The following is a 20,186-nucleotide window of genomic DNA, read 5'->3' as shown; positions in this document are numbered from 1 at the left end:
ACGTTGCAGTAGATGAGTTTTCTTTAGTCTCATTTTTAGGATTTCACTAATGAAATTCTTGCTTTAGACTGTTAAAGCTGCACACCTCAAATCCATTAAAATCACATGCAGGAAAGACATTTGAAGTGCAAACATTGTTATATTAATGAGCTGCATTAATTTTGATAGAGCCATGCTATTTCACCCAGATCAGAACTGGGTCATTTATTATAATTATTTGAAGTCTGTAGCACCTGGGAACTCCATTACATTTGGTACTTTCCAAACAATTTACTTGCTGGGTCAAATCTTTCTTTTTATTCTTTCTTAATGTGCTTAACCCTACTTCAGGACAGCCCAACAGACAGGATGTTTCTTGGAAGCAGAAGGAACTCGGCAAGAACAGAAGAGCTTCATGGTCCACAGTCAGAGACGTCAGAGCCCATGATGTTCAAGCGGATTCAGGCAGGAGGTTTGTTTGGTAACTCACTCGGTGGATTACACAATGTAAGTAAACAAGTCAGAAACAGAAACTGATGCTGTCTCACGCTCAAGTTCTTCTGGGATGGAACAACAGTTAGCAAAGAGAACAGGTTGCAATATCGGGCTGGGATTTTCAAAATTACCTCCAGGCAGCTGAAGTTTCACCCGAAGGAGAAGCCCCACTCCTTGCAGCTCAGAGAGCCTCTTAAGCACACCCAGAGTCCTTGGCATATTTCTTTAATTACTGTACAGTTGAAAACTCTGCATTCCCAGCTGTGTTGTGTTTTGTAGGTGCAACCAAAGAAGTTTATCAGTTTGAGACATTTTTTTCCTTTTTTTAACTTTTTTTTTTTCCTTCCCCCCCCCACTTAAGCTTTAATCTCTCATCCCAGGAAGAACAAACAATCTTGTCCTTTTGCAGACGCTGCCAGCTGATGTCAAAGGCAAGAGTCTGCAGTGGAGCCTTGGACCGATATTGAGCCAACTTCGAGTCTCGCATGTGTTCCTCCATCCTGCAGCCCATGGTGAGCAGCCAGGCAGGCAGCCAGATGCTCTTTCAGAGCCCACCCATCCCAGGGACATTCCCTCATTCATAGCTGAGTGTCAGAAACACAGGTGAAGCTCATTTCATACTGAAATCGGGGTCTCGCAGCACCCAGCTTGCAGTCTCGGCTGGCTACTGTGATCCTTGTGAAGGTATCACTCACCAGAGCCCCACCGGGCTCGCAGCCAAAATCTGGGGCTTTTTAGCCCCCAGGAGCTGCGCTGCTGGGGATGTCAGGACCTGGCTGTGCTCAGCCAGGGCTCAGAGGTGTTTTACGCTCAGCACTGGGGTCAGTGCTCCATGGGGGGGCTGCCAAATGCTCTTAGTTGCCAGTGGCTCATGAGCAGGAGACTCCTGCTAGGTTTTTTTGCAGTGCTTCGTAGCTGTTTCTCAAAATAGTTTTCAATTTCCAAGCTGTGAATTTACTGTAAGTTTACACGTGGCTCCTTGCAGGCCTGCAGTGCACACAACCCCTGCAGCACCCCAGGCCACCTGCAAATCCTGCCATGCACACAGAATCTTGAGATTTCAGGAGCTGTGCCTGTGGCAGGAAGGTACCAGCTGCGAGCACTCTTATTGTACATAAGCTGTGTAAGCAAACTAACCTTGTCTTAGCCTATAAATCAGAGGATTTGGGGGTTTATAAAGTCCTGCAACTGCCAGCCTTTTCCCAACATCCAAAGTTGCTGCTGTTTAGTTAAAAAGCAAGATGTAAGTACCTTTATGCAGTACAAGAGTGACATTGTCACGTCAGCATGGCCTGGCCATTGTACTATTCAAGCAGGAATGGTCTGGCTGCACGGCCCACAGCTCATGCACAGCATAGACAGACACTCCCTTTATCAATGAATTGCATTTCTGTGGAGGTTGTTCAGGTTATTTGCTGAGTTAACACTGTTTCGTTATGAAGTGTATCGCTGAAGGCCAAGTGTGAGTCCTCACTCTCATGATGGATGTGCTATATCCATGCCAGCACCGGGGATGACAGCACTTGGATGCTCTACAGTTTGTTTTTCTCTTTTCCTAATATTTGACCCACTTTGGTCACTGCCAGGGACCATGGCTGGGCACCTTGCTGCCACACACAGGGCTGTGCCAAGTCCTAGTTCGCATTTTGCATCTTGAGTTGTCAGAGTTATTTAAGACAAAACAAAAATCCAGAAGATTAAGCTGTCAACTTGAAAAAAATACGCTGGCTCTTTTCCAGAATTTTTTTTTTTCCTACGTAGCCATTTTACCGTGTACTTATATCCTACCTAAACTGAGACTGTGTGTTTAGTAGCCTATCATTACAGAAGGCACCCCATGGAAGCGAGTCTTCCTTCCCCATTGGCAATGCCACTGCAATGGGGGTCACACAAAGGCCTCTCCAGCGATAATGAGCAACATGCTGGGGCCATGCAGCCTCACCAGCCCTGCAGCCTCTCAGAAGACAGAGTTGTCAAGGGTGCTGCAGTAGAGATCCTCAGCGAAGCTGCTGAACTCAGTCTCTGTCTCACTGGTGCAGGTACGTGCTCTCTGGAAAGCAAACACCACTTTCAGTTGGTGAGTCGGGAGATAAACTGAGGTTATCAGCTAAGCTGTACTAATTATTAGAGAGAAGTCACAACATATTGTTTTAAGCCTGAGTTGAATATTTGTTATGAAACAAATACTGCTAAGCCCTCACCTAACAACACGTTTTGCAAAGCACTGTTGTTCAAGTTGGTGCATTTAAAGATGGGCTCACCCGGAACATTTCATGAGGTAAGAGCCAAGAAAAATCATTGGGTTCAACAGAATTTCACCAGAAAGTTCACATAGAGCTGCTCATCATTCTGTCCCTTGGGCCAGCAGCACAACATACACCTCTCTGTAGTCAAGGATGAAGAGCCCCAGGAGGAGCTGGAGGGCAGGTTACCAGGCACATGAATTTTCCTGTATGCACAGTACCAAAGCCCACTTACAGGGCCAGATTCCAACCCCTTGTTAGCGAGCAGAGCTGTGCAGGGACAGGGCGATTCACTGAAAGAAGCAGAAGGGGGCCGTTGCGCTGCTGAGGGGCCAGAGGGCAGAGCTGCCCCCCGGAGCCGAGCGCAGTTCCCACGGCCATGCTGGGCTTTCATCACCTCACTCCACTGTTTATGCTACAAATTAAGGAACTGAATGGCCATGGCAAACAGCTGCTGGAGGTTTCACTCTCCTAGTCACCTCTCTCTACTGCTGCCACCAGCCAGCAGAAAGCCTCCAGCCTACTGCACCAAGCTCACTTTAAGACTTGACCAAATACAAGGCAGTGCTGCTTTTGATAACATGAGACAGCCTTTGCTAGCTCACATCTTCTAGCTGCAGTGTCAATATTTGCTATTTCTCATGTTCTTATTTGTGACAGTCTAAGTTGTGTTATTTTACACCAGTGACTTTAATTAAAAACAAACATTATATGATAATCTTTTAAGCCTGTTTCCTTGACCAGATGATGGAATAAAAACAATACTGCAAAAATCAAACCCCTGTTCTAAGGAGACAAATTAAAATCAAGTTACTGAGCAGCACTTCCCTTGAGCAGACAATGAGAAATTTTATCTATCTGTAAGGCAAATGTATTTATCAGGAAGTAACAGTAAACATAATAAGGCTTAAGACCAGCTTAACAGTAGGACCAAAACATTTCCCATTGTTAGGTTTCACAAAATAAATCAGCTCTCCAGGAGTCAGCCTCCCGTCTCCGTGAAGGCTGAGCCATAAGTATGGCACAGTGTCCCTGAAATTTGTTGCATATTAGAAAAATCAGCTGACAGTGGCACTTCAATCCTTTCGTGCATTTTTAACCCTCCCCAAAACATTTTATCTACAAATAAGGCCAGATCCAGAGCTACTGCAGGCTGGGACCTGACCTCAACAGAGGAGGTGGCCACACAGCCAGGTGAGAACTGAGCACAGCAGTCACGATTGCAACAACAGCCTCACAAATTGCTAAATTCAATTACTAACTCGATGTTACACTCGTAGTCACACTAACTGCATCTACGAATTTCCCATTTGGCATGTTTCGTACAACACATTTGACAACATACTCTATGTTTCATATGGACATTATAAATTCTAAGAGTTCAAAAGCCTTTAACTGAGCAGTAACAAGCTACATGCTCATGGCCTTACAGGGAAAAAGCAGCACACAAACACAAGCATTCCTTCTAGTCAAAAAAGAAAAAGTGACTAAAATGTTATTTTACCTCATAGTCAACTGGGAAGGGATCTCTGAATTTGTTGCTGGGTGTTGGAATTGGTGGAAACAATTTACTCCATACGTGGTTTCTGGGGGAAAAACAGAACAAAACAAAACCAAACCAAAAAAAACAACACCAAAAAAAAAAAAACAAAAAAAAACCACACAGTAGTGGAGGGATGTAGAACTGCTTTTTCTGATGGATGACATATTATGACAAGCAGCATGTGTTTAGCCCCATAAGAAAGCACGTCTCCTCACATCACCAGCCCTCCTGCCCCCTCCCACTCAGTCATTAGCATCTGAAAGCAGCAGCAGGTTCAAAAGGGGTCAAAGTAATGGATAATGGTCCACCAGCAGACACCCCAAGGAGTGGGCAGGTGTGCCATTCTTCACAGGACACTTCTGGACCCTGGGAACATGCAGATGACAAGGAGAAGGTGGGCTGGCGCTCTCCCCCATCAGCCTCTCCTGTGGCAGCCGCAGCAGTGCTAGGCTGGAAGGTGGGATCCTAGGGGCATAGCCACAGCTTTTAATGACTGGTAATAAGCCTGTGTTGGAGAGAAATTAATTACTGTGTCTGTTCACGCTCGTGGTCTTCCCAAGGGCTGCATTGTCATGTACCTTGTTTGAACAGTCGAGACAGGCTGCCTCTCACCTCAGACTTTGGTTTCTGGACGTAATCTGCCCATGTCTCATGGTAGGAGAGTAATCGTAAATAATTGTGTGCCGAGGGAACAAGGAGGAGCCAAGGAATGGGGCTAGAGATGGCTGACAGTAAACTGTTCTGCTTAGCAGTGTAATAACTCATCCTGCTAACACCCTCTGAGATACTCTTTCCCTGGCTGACACTCTTTAATCTGGCTCAAGCGTACAGGCATATGTATTTTTGTGATAGCAAGTGCTGCCAAGTGAACTTTTTCTTGTCTTTGATATATCCCAGAGTACAGACTTCCCATTTCAATCACTAAACAGCATTCACTATCTCTATCCCTGGATAGCAGGATGTCCAAACAGGGACAGATTTTAATGGGAACTTGGCCTGAGTGATAATTATAGGATTTAGCCCAGAATTAGTATCTGGTGCCTGTTCTGTGGAGTAAGCCTTCCACCCTCACAGCAGAGACATGGCCAAGGTGTGGAGCCCTAGCTGTTGTGACCAAGGGCAGATCTGCTCCTCTGCCCTGTTTATTTTGTGGCAATCTTCCTGGTTAGTTCAATGCTTACTCCTTCTTCTTATAAAAGCTTTCTGAGTTGTCAAGTTTTCTTTTATCCTATTATTCCTCCTCACTAGGGACGTGAAAAAGAATAATACTTTCTGACTATTAGCTTGGAGCTAAACTTTCCTGGCTGAGCTGATGCTGCCTTGAAGGAGATACTGATGCTTAACTAATTGTTAGGCAAAGGGAAGGGCCGTACCTCTGCTCACACAATAGACCTGACCAAGCAAGCTGTGGGGCATCTCCCCATTGCTGCACATGGACAATGGTTTGTGATGGGCAGGACAGCCAAAAGTGGGAATATGGGGAAGGAAAAGCAGGGTGTGAGGGAGTTGTTTTTAGGAGACATTTGCACCCCGTTTGTTGAAATGGAGAACACAGTCCAATCATCACTGACTGCAGAGGACAAGTCAGTCTATGCAGTCACCACCAGCAGAGTGGGACAGTAAGGTGGCACTGGTGTAATTCAGGAGTGGGACTGGGATGATTGCCAGTATTAACACTCTGGCGCCTGGTATTATGTCTACTCTTCCCAGCTTTCCTGATATGGGCTAAATCTTTGTGACCATATCCAGGTCAGCTTTGCAGCTGCTGTTGTCTTCACAGTTCCTGCACTCCATCAGGTCTCCCAAGCCTTTCAGGAGGAAGGTGCTGGAGGCCCCATGATGTCACCTGTACCTTATTTCAGCTCTGAGTGAGGTTTTGATTTATGCTATTGCTTTGCAGTGTAACCAACAAGATTTGGATTTGTTTGGAATTGGTGCATTTCTAGTTGTGTCAATGAAAGATGTTGATGGAGTCATATCAAAGTTATTTATTGAGCCAGCAAAATTCATAGGTTACATATCACTTCTGGAACAGAAATGCTTGAGGGGTGCACAAACACCCAACAGAAAGGAGGCAGAAGAAAACTTGGGTTTGTGGGGGCTCCCTGCCCCTCAGGTGCAAGAGTCTTTGCAGTGAGGCATTGGTGGGGGTGCTGACAGTGATGGCCTCAGAATGGTCCTGTTCTTTTTTGCAGAACACTGAAAAGTTTCAGTTATGTGATTAAACATCTTCTCGGAAAAAGTGTTCCGAATATCTCTGCTTGTGTCTACATGGGTTAGAGCACAGCCCTTTCCATTAGTGCTACTTGGACCTTTGGACTTTGGAAGCTCCCCATGGGACCCTCATGCCTTAACTCAGTGTTTCGGGGCCTCCAGTTATTGTGCTGTGTGTGTCCTATTGAAATTTGCCACTTTTCCCACCGGCTGTGACATGAAAAGGCCAAAGATAAATAAAGATAAGTAAGAGAATAAGTTCTTCTTTTCCCTCTTCTAACCACTACAATGAGATTGATAAAATATTTGTTTTCACAGTATGTTAGAGTGCCTTTTCTAGTGTCTTGCCTCCCCTGAGATTCTCTGTGACATTTTCCAAATGACTTCCCTGTGGCGGGTGGCTGGTGACTGCTGGTCGTGGGCTGGGGGGTGCAAAGAGGAGGGGGGGTACCTGGTGGAGGTCGGGATGAGCAGGAGGTCAGGGTATGAAGGGCCACTGACTGTCCTCATGTCAATTAAGTGGAGGGCAGCTGGGAGCAAGTTATTAACTACATCCTCCTGTGGGCTCACCTCCAGGAGAAAATGTTATTCCAAGGCACAGTCTAAGAAGTAGAGATGCTCGTTCATAAAGACAGTGGGCAAACTAGGAAAACTTTCAATTGTGCTTTTTATCAAGACAGTAACCCCATCAGCTACTGCAAGCAAGTGAAGGGAAAAGACTATCCAAACAGTTCCAAAGGGCTACTTTGCCTTGTAGCATTTCTCCCGAACAGTGGTCTGTATCTCTGGTGCCTGCAATCACCAGGAAGTACACAGAAAAATTTGTAGAACTTTTTGTTATAATGAAATTCATTACAATGGCATCAAATTGTATGAAATTCAAAATTATTCTGTGGCTTGAATTGTATGATACACTTCATGAATTTTCAAGAGCACTAAAAACTGAGAGTACTAATGAAACTGTGATCTAGGGAACCTGTTCTATTTTTCTTTTTTTTTTTAATATCTGCAGGTACAAAAAATGAGCAGGCTAAGCACTGCATTTTATCTTTTTACACTTTCCATCTCCTCCCAGGGCAGGCTGGAGGATTAGAGAAGTGTCAAGGACTCTGAACAAGCAACAGTTTGGGAAGTGTGCGGCAAAGCTAGCAACTTCATGAAATTCAGTGCACCAGGCAGATAAAATTTTAATCTCTTTGACAAAGATGGAATATAATGAACCTTTGGGTGCTAGGGAATTATGTATTAACCAGGAAGTGAGAAAGTCCTGGGGGCAACCAATGTAACATCAAGCAGCTGAACCTGGAAAAGATAGCTTATATTTGCCTAATGTATTAAAATTCATAAAATGAACTAGTTATAGCATCTTCAAGCTAGTCCTTGAGTAGAAGTCCTTCACTCTACCTCTTTCTTCCCTTATACCTGTTTCAGGATCTCTGCAGGGAGGAATTGCATAATATCCAAATACTTGCAGAACTCTATAGAAAAACACAGAGCAGTATGATTGCTATTAACTGCTGCTGAATCTAACTGGTGTTGGTGTTTTGCTGTCCCAGAGAGAGAGGAGAGAGCTGATGAAGATGATGCTGGAGCAGTGGAGGACCTACAGCTATACAGACAGGTCAAATCATAAAAGAATCAATTATGTAAGAGCAGTTTGAGGATTTCCACCAATACACCAAGGCAGCATAGCTGGGAACAAATGCATATGAAGCACAACATGAATAAATTCTCTGGGGAATTAATCTATCTTCTTCCAAAAAGGGTTGCTTATTGAGACTTGCTATGCTAATTAAATTGATTTAAGAACAGGTTATCATAGACACCAGACACTTTGTGGAGAGTTAATAATGGTTATTGTAATACAACATTCCTGTAGACAAGACCTTTATTTGATAAAGAAAATGTGCTATGGAAAGGAAACTAGCCAAGAAGACATCAGGATGACCAATACATTAAAAAAAAAAAAAAATTTAGTAAGAAATCAGCAGAGTTGAGGACAGCACTCACATTACTGGGAGCTGTGTTTATTTTGGACTGATAGTTGCTATTTGATGCATGTTTCAGGGGAGAAACTTGTAATTACATTGATTCTTTAACTCACCACTTACGATTTGACTAGTAACAGCTACAGAAATTCAAAACATAGGTCTACGGGCTGAACTAGACACAACTGAGAAAATGCTGTTCTGCACATTTTAGCCATGAAAGATGCTCTCAGCAGCTTTCTCCAGGGTCAAAGGCAGACTTCTCCTGGGGAAATCATTGGCCCAACCAGACCCATTTAAGTGAAGAAATGAGATAAGGACAAATAGATTTTTAACAAATTCACCTCACTCAGTACATGGTTTTGTTGTTTAAGATTGCATTGAATAATGCTCTTACTCCACCAGTTTTTCTGAATGTTGTTATTGATAATTAATGAGGCTGATTATTACTTATTCAGTACTTTTGCTTTGTATAATTATGCATGAATACCAGACTCAGTGCCCTTTCTTAAAGTTAAGCAAAGCTTGTAACAGCCCCCACACCTGTTGAACATCTAGTCCTTAGCTATATTGTAATTAAAAAGAAGATGCTGATACTTACATTTTGCATATTATAGCAACTAGCAGGAATGTGCAGCATGTGAACACACAAAGCACAGTGAGAATCCAGGTTACAGGATTCTCCAGTTTGTTTTGCCCTGTATTTCAAGAAAAAAATATACTATTTTAGTGCAGATTATTTTAGACAGACTCTTACAAAAGATTTTATGAGCTCTTTTATGTGATTATATTCAGATCACAAATTAATGATGGAGATGTATCAAGAATTGGAAATGAAATGCATAGCTTCAAGGACAATTTCCATGAAACTGACTCTCTAATTTCAACAATAAAATTCTTTCATTTTGATGTGAAGGAGAGAATGAGCTGAGAAGCAAGAGGAGCCAGGGCCCCCAGAAGGATGACAGGGTGCGTTAGCTGCCGTCCCGAGACACGCAATGCCATGCAGCGAGCACACAACTGGTACTCAGCAGAGATGCTGTTTGCTGGTAATCTCAGGCACAAACTGTTTTCTATTAAACCATTCTTCATTTCTCTTATTCCTTTCTAATCAGGAACTGTATGTCTCTGGCTTCATAAACTTGCTTGTAAAAAAGACATCAAAGCCCCCATTTTTCTTATGAGCTGGTTGCTGATACCTTTCTTCAGGAAGAATTTCTCTATTGCCTCTGCCTGTGAGCAGACATGGGTATTTCTACCAAGGTCAATGTTTATGTTTTGAAAAGGCATTGCTCAGTGACCATGACCATTATTTTGTGCCACATTATGCCATATAACAAAAACATTTACATTGAACTGCATTTTCAAAAGGCTGCTGAGTCCTTGTGTGCTTACGATAACTACCTGTCCTATGTATCAAGGTGTCAGCTGTGCCATTACCAGGTAATGGAAAGGACATAAATCGACCAGCAGCAGGAGCACTGGGTTTATTGGTGCTGTAGACAAAACAATATTTGACTGTGGCCAGATTTGTCTCCGAGCAACGAGGCACTGAGCCTGCTGTCTCCGATGACAGCTGCGGTCACAGGGCAGTCCCTGCGAGCAGCACGTGGGTGACGCCGTGTGCAGGCCTGTGCCAGCTGCCCTGTGCCTTCATGCCACACAATGTGTGTACACAGTCAACCTTGCAATTAAAAATGAGCCGGGATGGTTTATTTTGTCTTCAGGGTTATTGCTTTTCTTTCAAGAAAATAAGATTTCGGTTGTAACTGCCAAGGAGTTAAGAGTCTTGAGATGACTGGGGCAGCAAACTGTGGAAAACTGTTAAGTCCCACGAACCAATTTTAAGCCTTCCAACATCAAGGCTGGGAAATGTCTCCACTTTCCAAACCAAAAATGGAGGGATCTGAAGTCTTTGGCCCCAAAAATGCATGATCAGGCAACATTAAGTCTCACTGCAGCTCAGAGCAAGGTGTGGGAGAAGCAGCAACTGCCTGGAGGCTACAGAAGACGTGCCTGGAGGTACCAGCCCAGCTCCACACACCACGGTGACCAGCGCAAGCCCATGAACCTGCCTAGTGAGAGGTGTCCACATAATACGGGGCACGGAGGGAACAGGTGAAACTTCCCCAGAGCCTCAGAGCTAGTTAACAGCAACATAATCACTGGCTGAAGTACGTACTGAAACCCAGCAACTTATGCAGTAATCAGGATTGTATCGACGAACTGCAACAAGCCTCTAAAAACCCCTTTTCTTGGGAAAATCTGAAGTAAGTGGACCTGTCCTTGGCTATTTTTGAGATTTTAGTAAATTTTTATGGAAGACTAACTTCTCACCCCCCCTTTTTTTTTTTACCATCAGAATGAATTTTCCATATTTGACATGTGCAGTGTGTGAGCAGAGGCATCTGTAAGGACAATGTTTCCAGGTTACTTGGTCATCATCACTCTGCACAGCAGAGACAGCTCCAACAGTGCTCCAGCTCTTTCAGCCTTGCTGGGAAAGGAGAATCACGACAGCACAAATGTGCTGCCAGATACTTCTCAGCCTCAAACCTGACCTGTGGATCTTTTAAACTGTGAGCCCCGGCAGCGGCTGTTCACGTGTACTTACAGCTTCACAGATTTGGTTCACATTGGGCTGCTGTGTGTAGCTAATGAAGGTGACCAGCCCACTCAGCTGCACTGATGATTTGTTTTATCTAGCTTGCTTTGACTGCAGTTCTTCTAAACATCCTTCTAGAGACGGCTGGTATCAAGGTGCAGTTTTATAATATCCGCTTTGGCAGCGTATGGCTGCATTTTGCAGATTTGATCACCACCACCCAAGGGAAGGATCCAGAACTGTATTTCAGTTGGGAACAGTCAGAAGATTGCTGCTCCAGGATGGGGAACCTAGGTCAGAGTCTTTCTCAGGACTGATCTTAAAGTTGATCTCATCAGAATATTTCCCAGATAGGTGCATGAGGCTAATAAACAGGCCCAGTTCTCTTAATTAATTATATTATTGGTCAGCTCCCTGTGCCTCGAGCGGTTGTGTTGCTGAGCCTCTCTTCCCAAGGGCATCAGAGCCATGGAGCCAGGTGGGAAGGTCAAGGGGATGTAGGTCAAGGGGTCAAGGAGGCAAAACACCAGCAGATTTGCATTCACTAGCAAATAGATGCAAGAGGGAAAAATATAGTAAACAGGAGAGTGTAAGGGACTTTTTTTTTTTTTAAGTGAAAACCAGGAAGTTAAGAAACTCAAAAGATAAGAGCAAAGGAGGATGTCTAAGAAGGAACAGTTGATAACGTGCTGTGATAAGTAAACTGTTATTCTCATAAAAACATGTTTAGCAAGCAAGAAATAGAGAACAAAATGGGGCAAATGACCATGTTCCAAAGATGCTAAAACCATGCTCTTTTTTTTTCTCCCCAACATTTAGAACTTCGGAGAGCTCCAGCAAAGTAATACTTCACACGATCACTCATATTAACTTCCAGCATAAACATCAAGATGCATGCCAGGGAAATACATGTAAAAAGTAAAGAAGTAATGCAACCAAAAGGCCTCACCTAGAATTTAGGCATTTAGCTAGTTTAAAGCAGTCTCTGAAAACAAAAGCATGTAAAAACAAAATACTGTCTAAAAAAACCTTCCATATGTCTGAAAGTTCACTTGGGAATTTTTGTTTTTATTAGTTTTAATGGAACACAGATTTAACTCCCCTTGGCATTAACAAGTCAGTTTCTTCCTCCAAATACCTGTTTTCCTGGCTTCTATGAAAATTACTTGGTGTTGTGCTTGCTTGCGATTAGGCAGCATTTGCTTTCCAGCAGTGTAATGATACTCATTGCAAGACAGAAGCATGTCATTCTTACCAACATAAATAATTTCACTCCAGTCACTCCAAAATCCTCTTGCACGACATATGCGATGATTAGCTCTTATTTGTATGGAATACCTGCTGGTAACATCAATCTGTAATCTGAAGTCATTTGAGGATATTTTCAGTATCTGTTAGGAAAACAATATTGTACTGTTATAGATGACTTAAGATTAAACAATACAAAAAGCCAAACTTTAGTCATGTATAGCTTAAAACAAACAAACAAACAAAAAAACCAACCAAATAAATCCAGCCTCCTTTACTAGATTAATAGTGAGCATCTGGCCTTGCTTTTGAAGTAAGATTTCTATTTTTCTAGGTGTAATTTCTCTCATAATTCATCAGTATTTCAGGGCAAATTCTTGAAGATGCCTCATTTTTGCATTCTTCCTTAAGAGATTTACTGCTAGATTTTCAGGATTGTCCATCCTCCTACTGTTCTGAATCTAGAAGCATAAAATTGAATAATTCCAATTTATGTCCTTATGCTTTTGTAGGTCTCCTGGGGAGAGTTTGTTGCAGACATAAATGCAATCCAGAAAAAAAGAGGAAAACTGATGAGAGTTTGGCTTTGCTGAACCCTAGTCACAAACGGAACACAAGTTTCACCAAAAGCCCATAGTTTCAAAAATGTACTAATAGCAGGTTATATTTAAAATGTTTATAAATTTGTAACATATCCATGAATAAGAAGGCTTTTTCACTAGGTTGCATAAAGGCAAATTTTAGCTATGTAGGACAGTCAGCTCAGAGATGAGAACACTATGTAATACTTGGGCATCAGAGAAGCAATTACCTGCTTGTTACCCGACTTCAAGTTGAAGAGGTAAAATTCATATTCAAAACATTCTTTAGGGAAAGGAGAAATCGGCTTCTCCCATGTGGCCAGGAGATCATTTTGCTCTAAGAATACAGTGACATTTCTGGGAACATTCACTTTCTCTACAAAAAGGAAAACTGTACCAGTAAGTTATTTATAGAGTAAAGTTTAAATACTAACAATTGGAGCACTTCACAAACTGATAGTACTTCTAATTTCACCTTTTGGACAGAAAAGATAAGGTTTAAGGAGAAATAACCGTACTGGAGAAAATAGTTAAGGGAAAATAGCTTTAAAAACCCACTTAAAAGATCTGGAAAACTGGATTACCGGGAGGCAGGGGGGGAAGCTTATTAAATTAATTTTCACAAAAGCATGAAATTAATGATAGGTTAGAAATAAATATTTCCAGGAGAAGAGAAAAAATATTTTAAAAAACAAAGCCCAACAACAACAATAACAACAACAAAACGTGTAACCAGGAAAGTTACTGAAAAGGTTACTACCTTTTATTTGACAGTCTATGCCTTTCTTTAAAAGGACATAATTATTCTGAACATTATGCCTCTTTTTCCTTTTAAAGCAAGGCTATAAAATAAAGGCAGTTAGTAATAACAGTACCTGAAGGCATATTGACTAAATCAACTGAAAATTAATATTGGAAATAATCCTTTGGCTAACACAGAGAATAACTAACTGTCTTTACTAGGTTTTTATTTTTGTCATTTTATAATTTAAAATAAATTATTAAAATCAAAGTTAGTTAAAACCATCTATTTCTGTCTTATAATCTATTCCAATTTAATTCAGATGTTTGTGTAAAACCTGCACATACTTTCACCTGCATCAAGAACCATTCCATCCAGCGGTATTCGCTCACAAATCTTTTGGCAATCCTGCTAGACACATTTGATTTTTAAAAATATATCTCTTTCTACTCACCAATGGCATTTTGGTTAAATAACTGCTGAAAGGGTTTGATTGCAGCATACTTGCTAGACCCGTTAATGTGTATTACAACGAGCTTGTCAACCTCTTCAGGATCAATATGAGTCACTGAAAATCTGCATTCAGTATTCCTGTTCCACTTGTCTTTGATATAATCTTGACATTCTTCAGTATATGTCTCATACCTAAATTAAAATACTTGTGAGACATGATACTCCTAAAGAAACTCATTTCTGACTAAAATGGGAGAAAACACCAACCTGTAAAATAGGGAGTACTTGGTATCTTCTGGTGCCTCTTGGCCAGGAAGCCAAGAGCAGTGGAGAGAAACAGTACTAGAAATGGTGATGCGAGTAACACAGGATAAATTAGTGACAGATGTCTCTGGATCACCTAAGGAGTCAAGGAATTATAGAGCAGAAAGAAAAATATTTTGTAACAAGAGTCGTAAGAAATTCATGCTGCTAAAGCACTTCCATTACAGTCTTTGGTCCATTATATCTATGTCTGTTGCATCCATTTCTCTTCCTTATCACACTGGTCTGTCAGTTATGGATGGATGAAGATTCCCAAACAGTGTAAGTTAAGCTGTACCACACAGCACTATTACATATTTCATGTACACCTTGCACTTTCAAGGCAACATGATCTTCTAATATCCTAGTGTATGAAAGCAGGTTATCTTAGCCTTAGCAAGGAATTTTTAGAAAATTTTATAAGGGTTAACCATATAGTGCACCTCCAGATTGTACTCCAGGCTCCAGAGCAGTAGAGAAAGCCCTGGACTAAATTGTTTGGTAAGATCAATGTAGTGGGTAGAGGGGAAAATGCTGTATTTTTTCAAGTACTTAATCTGTCATCTTTTGATGTCACCTGGTCCACAGACCAGGGGTGAACACAAAATTCAGACCTCTCTTGTATTTCTTCTTACCTGGTGGAGGTGGAAGATTTTCCTTCACCCAATCACTTCTCATCTGAAGGTCATTATGGAAAAGTAACGTCCGAACGTGTGCAGAGAAACCATTGTGAAGTGCAGCTGTTCGGATGCTGTGAGTCTTCTTTGTATCATACTTGAAATTTTAAAATATCAAATAAGCATCACTTGCAATGGAAGCTGAAATAAGAGACCTGCAAAGGCTGATACATTCTTTGCAAAGAGGCAAACCAGCCACCTAGCTTAGCTGATTATATTTAGTGTATAAAGCTAAAGAATACAAATAATCCACACAAGAAGATTTCTCATTTAAGACAGCAGAACCCTTATATTACCAAAAATTTGTCTGTAGCTTCCAGCTGTGATGAAACATGGCCTGACATTTTAATGATTCCCTGTCATTAACGTGAATTAAGTGAGCTGACTTGAATCAGGAAAAATGTCACTAAAACCCAGTATCTGGCTTGCCCCAAGATGAACGCTGCAGACACTGCCAAATACCAGGCTAAGCCCTGTCCCAGCAGAGCTGGGCTCATAAGCATAGCTGAAAGGAAATCTCCCCACCACCCAAAGTAGTAGTTTATGATGTAAAAGTGATTCAATACACCAATCATTCAAGAGACATATCACACCTGCTGCACCTTGGTTTGGTCCACCATGTTTAACTCCACAGGAATTTAACTTCCTTAGGAAACTGGACTTATGTTATCTTACCTCTTCAGGCACAGGGCTTAGGATTTTCACATCATATCTAATAGTGTAGTTTTTTTGTTCTTGATTAGGGTTTGGTTCCCAGTGTAAAAGTACTTGTGCTAATGAAGAGACTGTAAGGGTGAAGTTAACAGGTGGGAAAACCTTAACTGTAAGGGAGAAAACAAAAATATTACTGACATAGTAATCCAGTTAATTGTTTAGAGTAATAGCCGTTTACAAGCAATGAGCAATACAAACAAATCATTTCATTTCAATAGCATATTCTCTCAACAGCTTCTTATAAAAAGTTCCTAATATTTGAAAAATATCTTAACAGCCAAAACATCAAATGAGACTTCACTTAAAATTTAGTTTAAAAAATGAATTTTTACAACAATTTCAACTTGAAAATCACAAAGATATATTACATTTGGCTTGCTAATTGAGTTCAGGCTTTTCATCTTGATCCTTATAGCCACATAGGCACCTGTATTGATACGCAGCTGATCAAGTGATCAACTCTATGAACAATTCCCACCCACATAAGCCAGTAGAATAGCATAATGTGTGAGGGTTTTAAAAGAAGGCTGACTGCTACAAAAAGTTATATGTGTGAGAAAAAACAAAATAATGAAAGGAGGAATTAAGAAGAAAGGGAATGATAATTTAAAATGACAGGGCAGGAGGGATTCCTGGAGTTTATCTGGAAATGAGGAAGATCTCATGCTGGGGGAAACTGTTAGCACATAAATAGCAAGGCAATGAAATAATCAATCCACTCTCCTCCATTTCTGGAGTTCTTAGAGCCTGTCCTCCCTTAATTAGCATCTCCAAGGCAGCTGAGGGACATCAGTACCCACTTCTCCCGTGATTTCAACCTTTGATGCCCACTAGTTCAATTTTCAAGTATGCACCTTGCATTAGGAAAACTTCCTCAGGAAGGCTCAGAAAACCCCAACACAAACCACCTTGAGCTGCTTTTCTTAAAATTTTTCTCATTGAGACGACCACAAAAAATGGCACCATTGAGGCTGTTGACACCAGGATCATGCCAGTGTGCCACCATGTTTCTGCAGCTAACTGCAGTTTTGTTCCTAGCAGTAAAATTGCTCTCTGGAATAATGCCTTTGCTCTGGCTGGATTAAATTGTTGAATAAACGAGGCCAGGAACCACCATCCAGCCCAGAGGGCAAGTGGCACATCCCAGCTTGTGTCGACATGCTGGAATTCATGGCACGCCATGGACTGGTTTATTTACGTGTAGAACAGTGCATTTGACCAACACATAGAGGGGACTGGGTCACCCACTGGTGCTAAAGCTGCACACTGGTAGAAGGAAGATGCCTTACCTCCTGCAGCTTGAGGTATGTTTTGCTGAACCATTGTCCAAAGGAGGATCAGAAAAACTCTCATCATGCTGGCCATAATCTTTAGATGGTAAATGAGAATGGCCATGTATCAGCATATGTGCCTTGTCACCATTTTACAGAGGCCGATAGCTAAAAACGAACACAATCCCAAGTGTTAAGCACACAGACCATGGATCATGGTATATCCACATGATCAAACAATTGAAACTGCCACCTTGCAGGAGATAGACTCTTCTCCTTCCCTTGCAGGAAAATGCATCTTGTCATAGCTAAAATATAAATACCACCAAGCACATTTCATTTTGCTCGCTTTTCTTTCGCCAGCCCTCTTTGAAAAAGCTACTGGTTTCAAACACTGCCTTGTGTGGATGTTCAGAGTAGCAGTCATGGACTTGGAACGTCTCTCCACGGAGAAGAGCAAGTTGAGTTGAGGTATATTGGCTTTCAGTAGAGTCCCATTTACTCCAAGAACAGAAATAACCATATTTTCAGCTGCCATTATATGTTAAGTGGCTACTTACTGGAATTTACTTTCCAGTTTCTATTTCAATAAAGCTTGCTAATGAAACAGTCTCAGTGCTCACCTCATGGCTAATTTTCCAGTGTTAATTACTGGGTGTAAGAGAAATTATTTTGTCTGTTTCTAATTAAAATGAATGACTATTTTTAACGCTTAAAACCAGCATGTTCTTATGCTTCCTACAGATTGTTTCATGAAGTACTGGGAGAAAAAAAATCTGTGTGTGATCATTCATGTATAACCTAATATAAACAACATGGAAATACAGAACAGCAGCTTTCCAAAATGTCCTTACCAAAGAGAAATACGCCCTCCCAGCTCAATCACTACTTCCCTGGGGCAGTACAGCAATTGGTTGTATGGAAAACATAATATTTTCAGATGGTAATGAGCAGAGAAAGCATCTTTAAGCCATCAGTTCTCCCTGAACCTCCAATAAATAACCCAGGGACTAGAAGCACTCCAAGTGATCGCAGTTGGGGTACTTCTGCTGTACAGTAACTGTTTTTCAAAATGGTGTATGAATGCTGAGGTCATTAAAATGACACATAATCTACAATACAGTGTGTTTCTTAATGCCCAGGTCCACTTACTATCTATACTCATATTTTGTACGTATCTGCTATTCTGCTAGCCAAAATGTGCATGAGGCTAATTGAACCTCTGGAGTTTGCTAATGGATTATTCCATTAGGAATAGGGTTTGCTTTCATGTGTGTTGGGTTATTGAAAGACATTTTGGGCAGACATTTTGGTTCTTTCCAAATGAATGAGAACCACAAACCACCAGGTAATTATTATTCCCGCTGTGTTTATGCCTACACAATGTCTCCAAGACTGTTTCCTATTGCATTACCATTCAGGAAAAGTCTGTTCTTTCAGATTTTCTGGCCTGAATACTGTACAGACCTCTCCTTCACAAGATGATGTTATTCTGGAGGGCATTAAGTGGAGTAAACCCAAAACTACAGTGGTGTCTGCAAAGAAGGCTGATCTCTGACCACCTCTACCACACTTACACTGCTTTATCTGATAAAAAATAATTACCAAAAAAACCCTGCTAGAACATGACACACATTTCCAATATGCTTTTGTACAAATTACTGGCATCGTATAACTCATTTACCCGATGAGACTATTAAATACACTAATATTTTTTCTCTACTTAGAAGTAAAAATGTATCAACTTCAAACAAAGCACAAGACAAACACAAACCACAACAGATATCCCAGGAGGTTACCTGCGGAGTCTCAGAAGTTCTGTGAAGAGACTGCTCTGTTTGTTCAAGCGTCCTCTGGGTCATCTCCCTGCGGGTTTCTTTTATAACTGCTGTCTTTCAAGTACAAATGTGATAGGTACTTCAGAAATTATGGCAGATGATAAGTTAGACAAGCATGCATTGAAAAAGGGAACTACAGATTTAACCACAGGACGGAAGGCTCCATACAAGCACACAGTTTAGCCCAGAAATGGTTTTACTTTATACATTTATTTATTGGGGGTTAATTATATACCGTAGTCTGATAATTCTCTAATAACTTTGGAAAAGTGGAATGTTTAATCAGTGACTGAAAAGAAATAATATATAGCTAGCTACCTACTGAGCACTGCTCATACCCCAAGTTGTTCTTCCCCAGAAAATGAAATTCAAACATTGCTGGAAAACTGTGCAGATTTTGCCTAATGGTTTTATACCATCTTGACCAATGCTCTTGCCATAGAGTCAGTGGTATTTTGAGAAGTTATCTCTACCAGAGCAAGACAAGCTTCAAAACCTGAGCTGTGATCCACGGGGTTGGATAACACAGGCTCACATGCAGGACAAGCAGCAGAAACCAAGCCCAAGGGCCTAGAGAAGAGCCTGCACAAAACAGGGCTATATGTGACAGAGCTATAGGAATGGCAAGAAGAAGGCTAACAACTTGCATTCCTTAACAACCTGGATTGCAAGTACAGAGAACTCTATTAAATGTGCAGGTGACACAAGCTGGGAGATGTGGGAGCTTTGGAGGTTAAGACCAGAATTGAAAAAGTTCTTGACAAATTGATGGAAATTGGGTGCCATTCAATATAGACAAGCTCTCAACTTCATTTCGACATTATCATAAATAATCAGTTGTCAGATTAATAGGTATCTGTTCTGCAGAAAAGGATCTGGGGTTTTGGAGGGTCATGAACCAAAGAGGAATAAACAATGTTGTACACTTGCAAAAAAAGGCACCCCAGGGCAGTGAAAAGCAAGTGTCCTCTGCAAGACACATGAAGTAATCCTTCTGCTCTGCGCCGCGCTGATAAAGCCTCCACTCACGTGCACTGTGATACCGCACTTCAGAGAGCCAGGGAGCAGATGAAGAGAAGCCCATACACAGCCAAGGATACTGAGAGAGCCTAAAAAGTACCAGTGAGGAGGCAAGTTAAGGGAAGACTTGTAACACGTTAAGGCTTCTCTCCAAGTCCATTGGGCTGGGACTAGAAGATAATGACAAGTAAAATTCAGGTTAGATGTCAGGGAAAGCTGTCAGTATTGGATAGGGAGGCAGATGCCTGAGGACTGAAACAAACTGTCACTGG

The 20,186-nt window shown here is 41.6% G+C and overlaps 1 protein-coding gene across 1 annotated transcript; it reads right to left on the bottom strand.

The window, feature by feature from the left end:
* Nucleotides 1-231: 231 nt before the first annotated feature.
* IL5RA (interleukin 5 receptor subunit alpha) lies at nucleotides 232-19,043 on the bottom strand. The gene is made up of 11 exons (XM_065845913.2): nucleotides 18,856-19,043; nucleotides 17,075-17,224; nucleotides 15,747-15,892; nucleotides 15,030-15,168; nucleotides 14,359-14,491; nucleotides 14,093-14,283; nucleotides 13,127-13,272; nucleotides 12,323-12,458; nucleotides 9,064-9,160; nucleotides 4,222-4,303; nucleotides 232-2,524 (listed from the first exon to the last, which is right to left on the bottom strand). Exons 2-11 carry the CDS (start codon nucleotides 17,178-17,180, stop codon nucleotides 2,432-2,434), a joined length of 1,269 nt encoding a protein of 422 aa, XP_065701985.1. The 5' UTR covers nucleotides 17,181-17,224; nucleotides 18,856-19,043; the 3' UTR covers nucleotides 232-2,431.
* Nucleotides 19,044-20,186: the final 1,143 nt, after the last annotated feature.

The sequence above is a fragment of the Patagioenas fasciata genome, chromosome 10, assembly GCF_037038585.1.
Source record: "Patagioenas fasciata isolate bPatFas1 chromosome 10, bPatFas1.hap1, whole genome shotgun sequence".
NCBI classification, from domain to species: domain Eukaryota; kingdom Metazoa; phylum Chordata; class Aves; order Columbiformes; family Columbidae; genus Patagioenas; species Patagioenas fasciata.
The sequence above is the reverse complement of the archived record's forward strand: the minus strand, read 5'-3'. Positions and strand labels throughout refer to the sequence as shown.

What these genes read in the sequence shown, in the direction of transcription:
- IL5RA (XM_065845913.2), bottom strand. Translation starts at nt 17,180, where the DNA reads ATGGCCATTCTCATTTACCATCTAAAGATTATGGCCAGCATGATGAGA. An exon ending in CATACCTCAAGCTGCAGGAG is followed by an intron (nt 15,893 to 17,074) that starts GTAAGGCATCTT and finishes TCTCCCTTACAG; the next exon opens with TTAAGGTTTTCCCACCTGTT. An exon ending in TAAGCCCTGTGCCTGAAGAG is followed by an intron (nt 15,169 to 15,746) that starts GTAAGATAACAT and finishes TAAAATTTCAAG; the next exon opens with TATGATACAAAGAAGACTCA.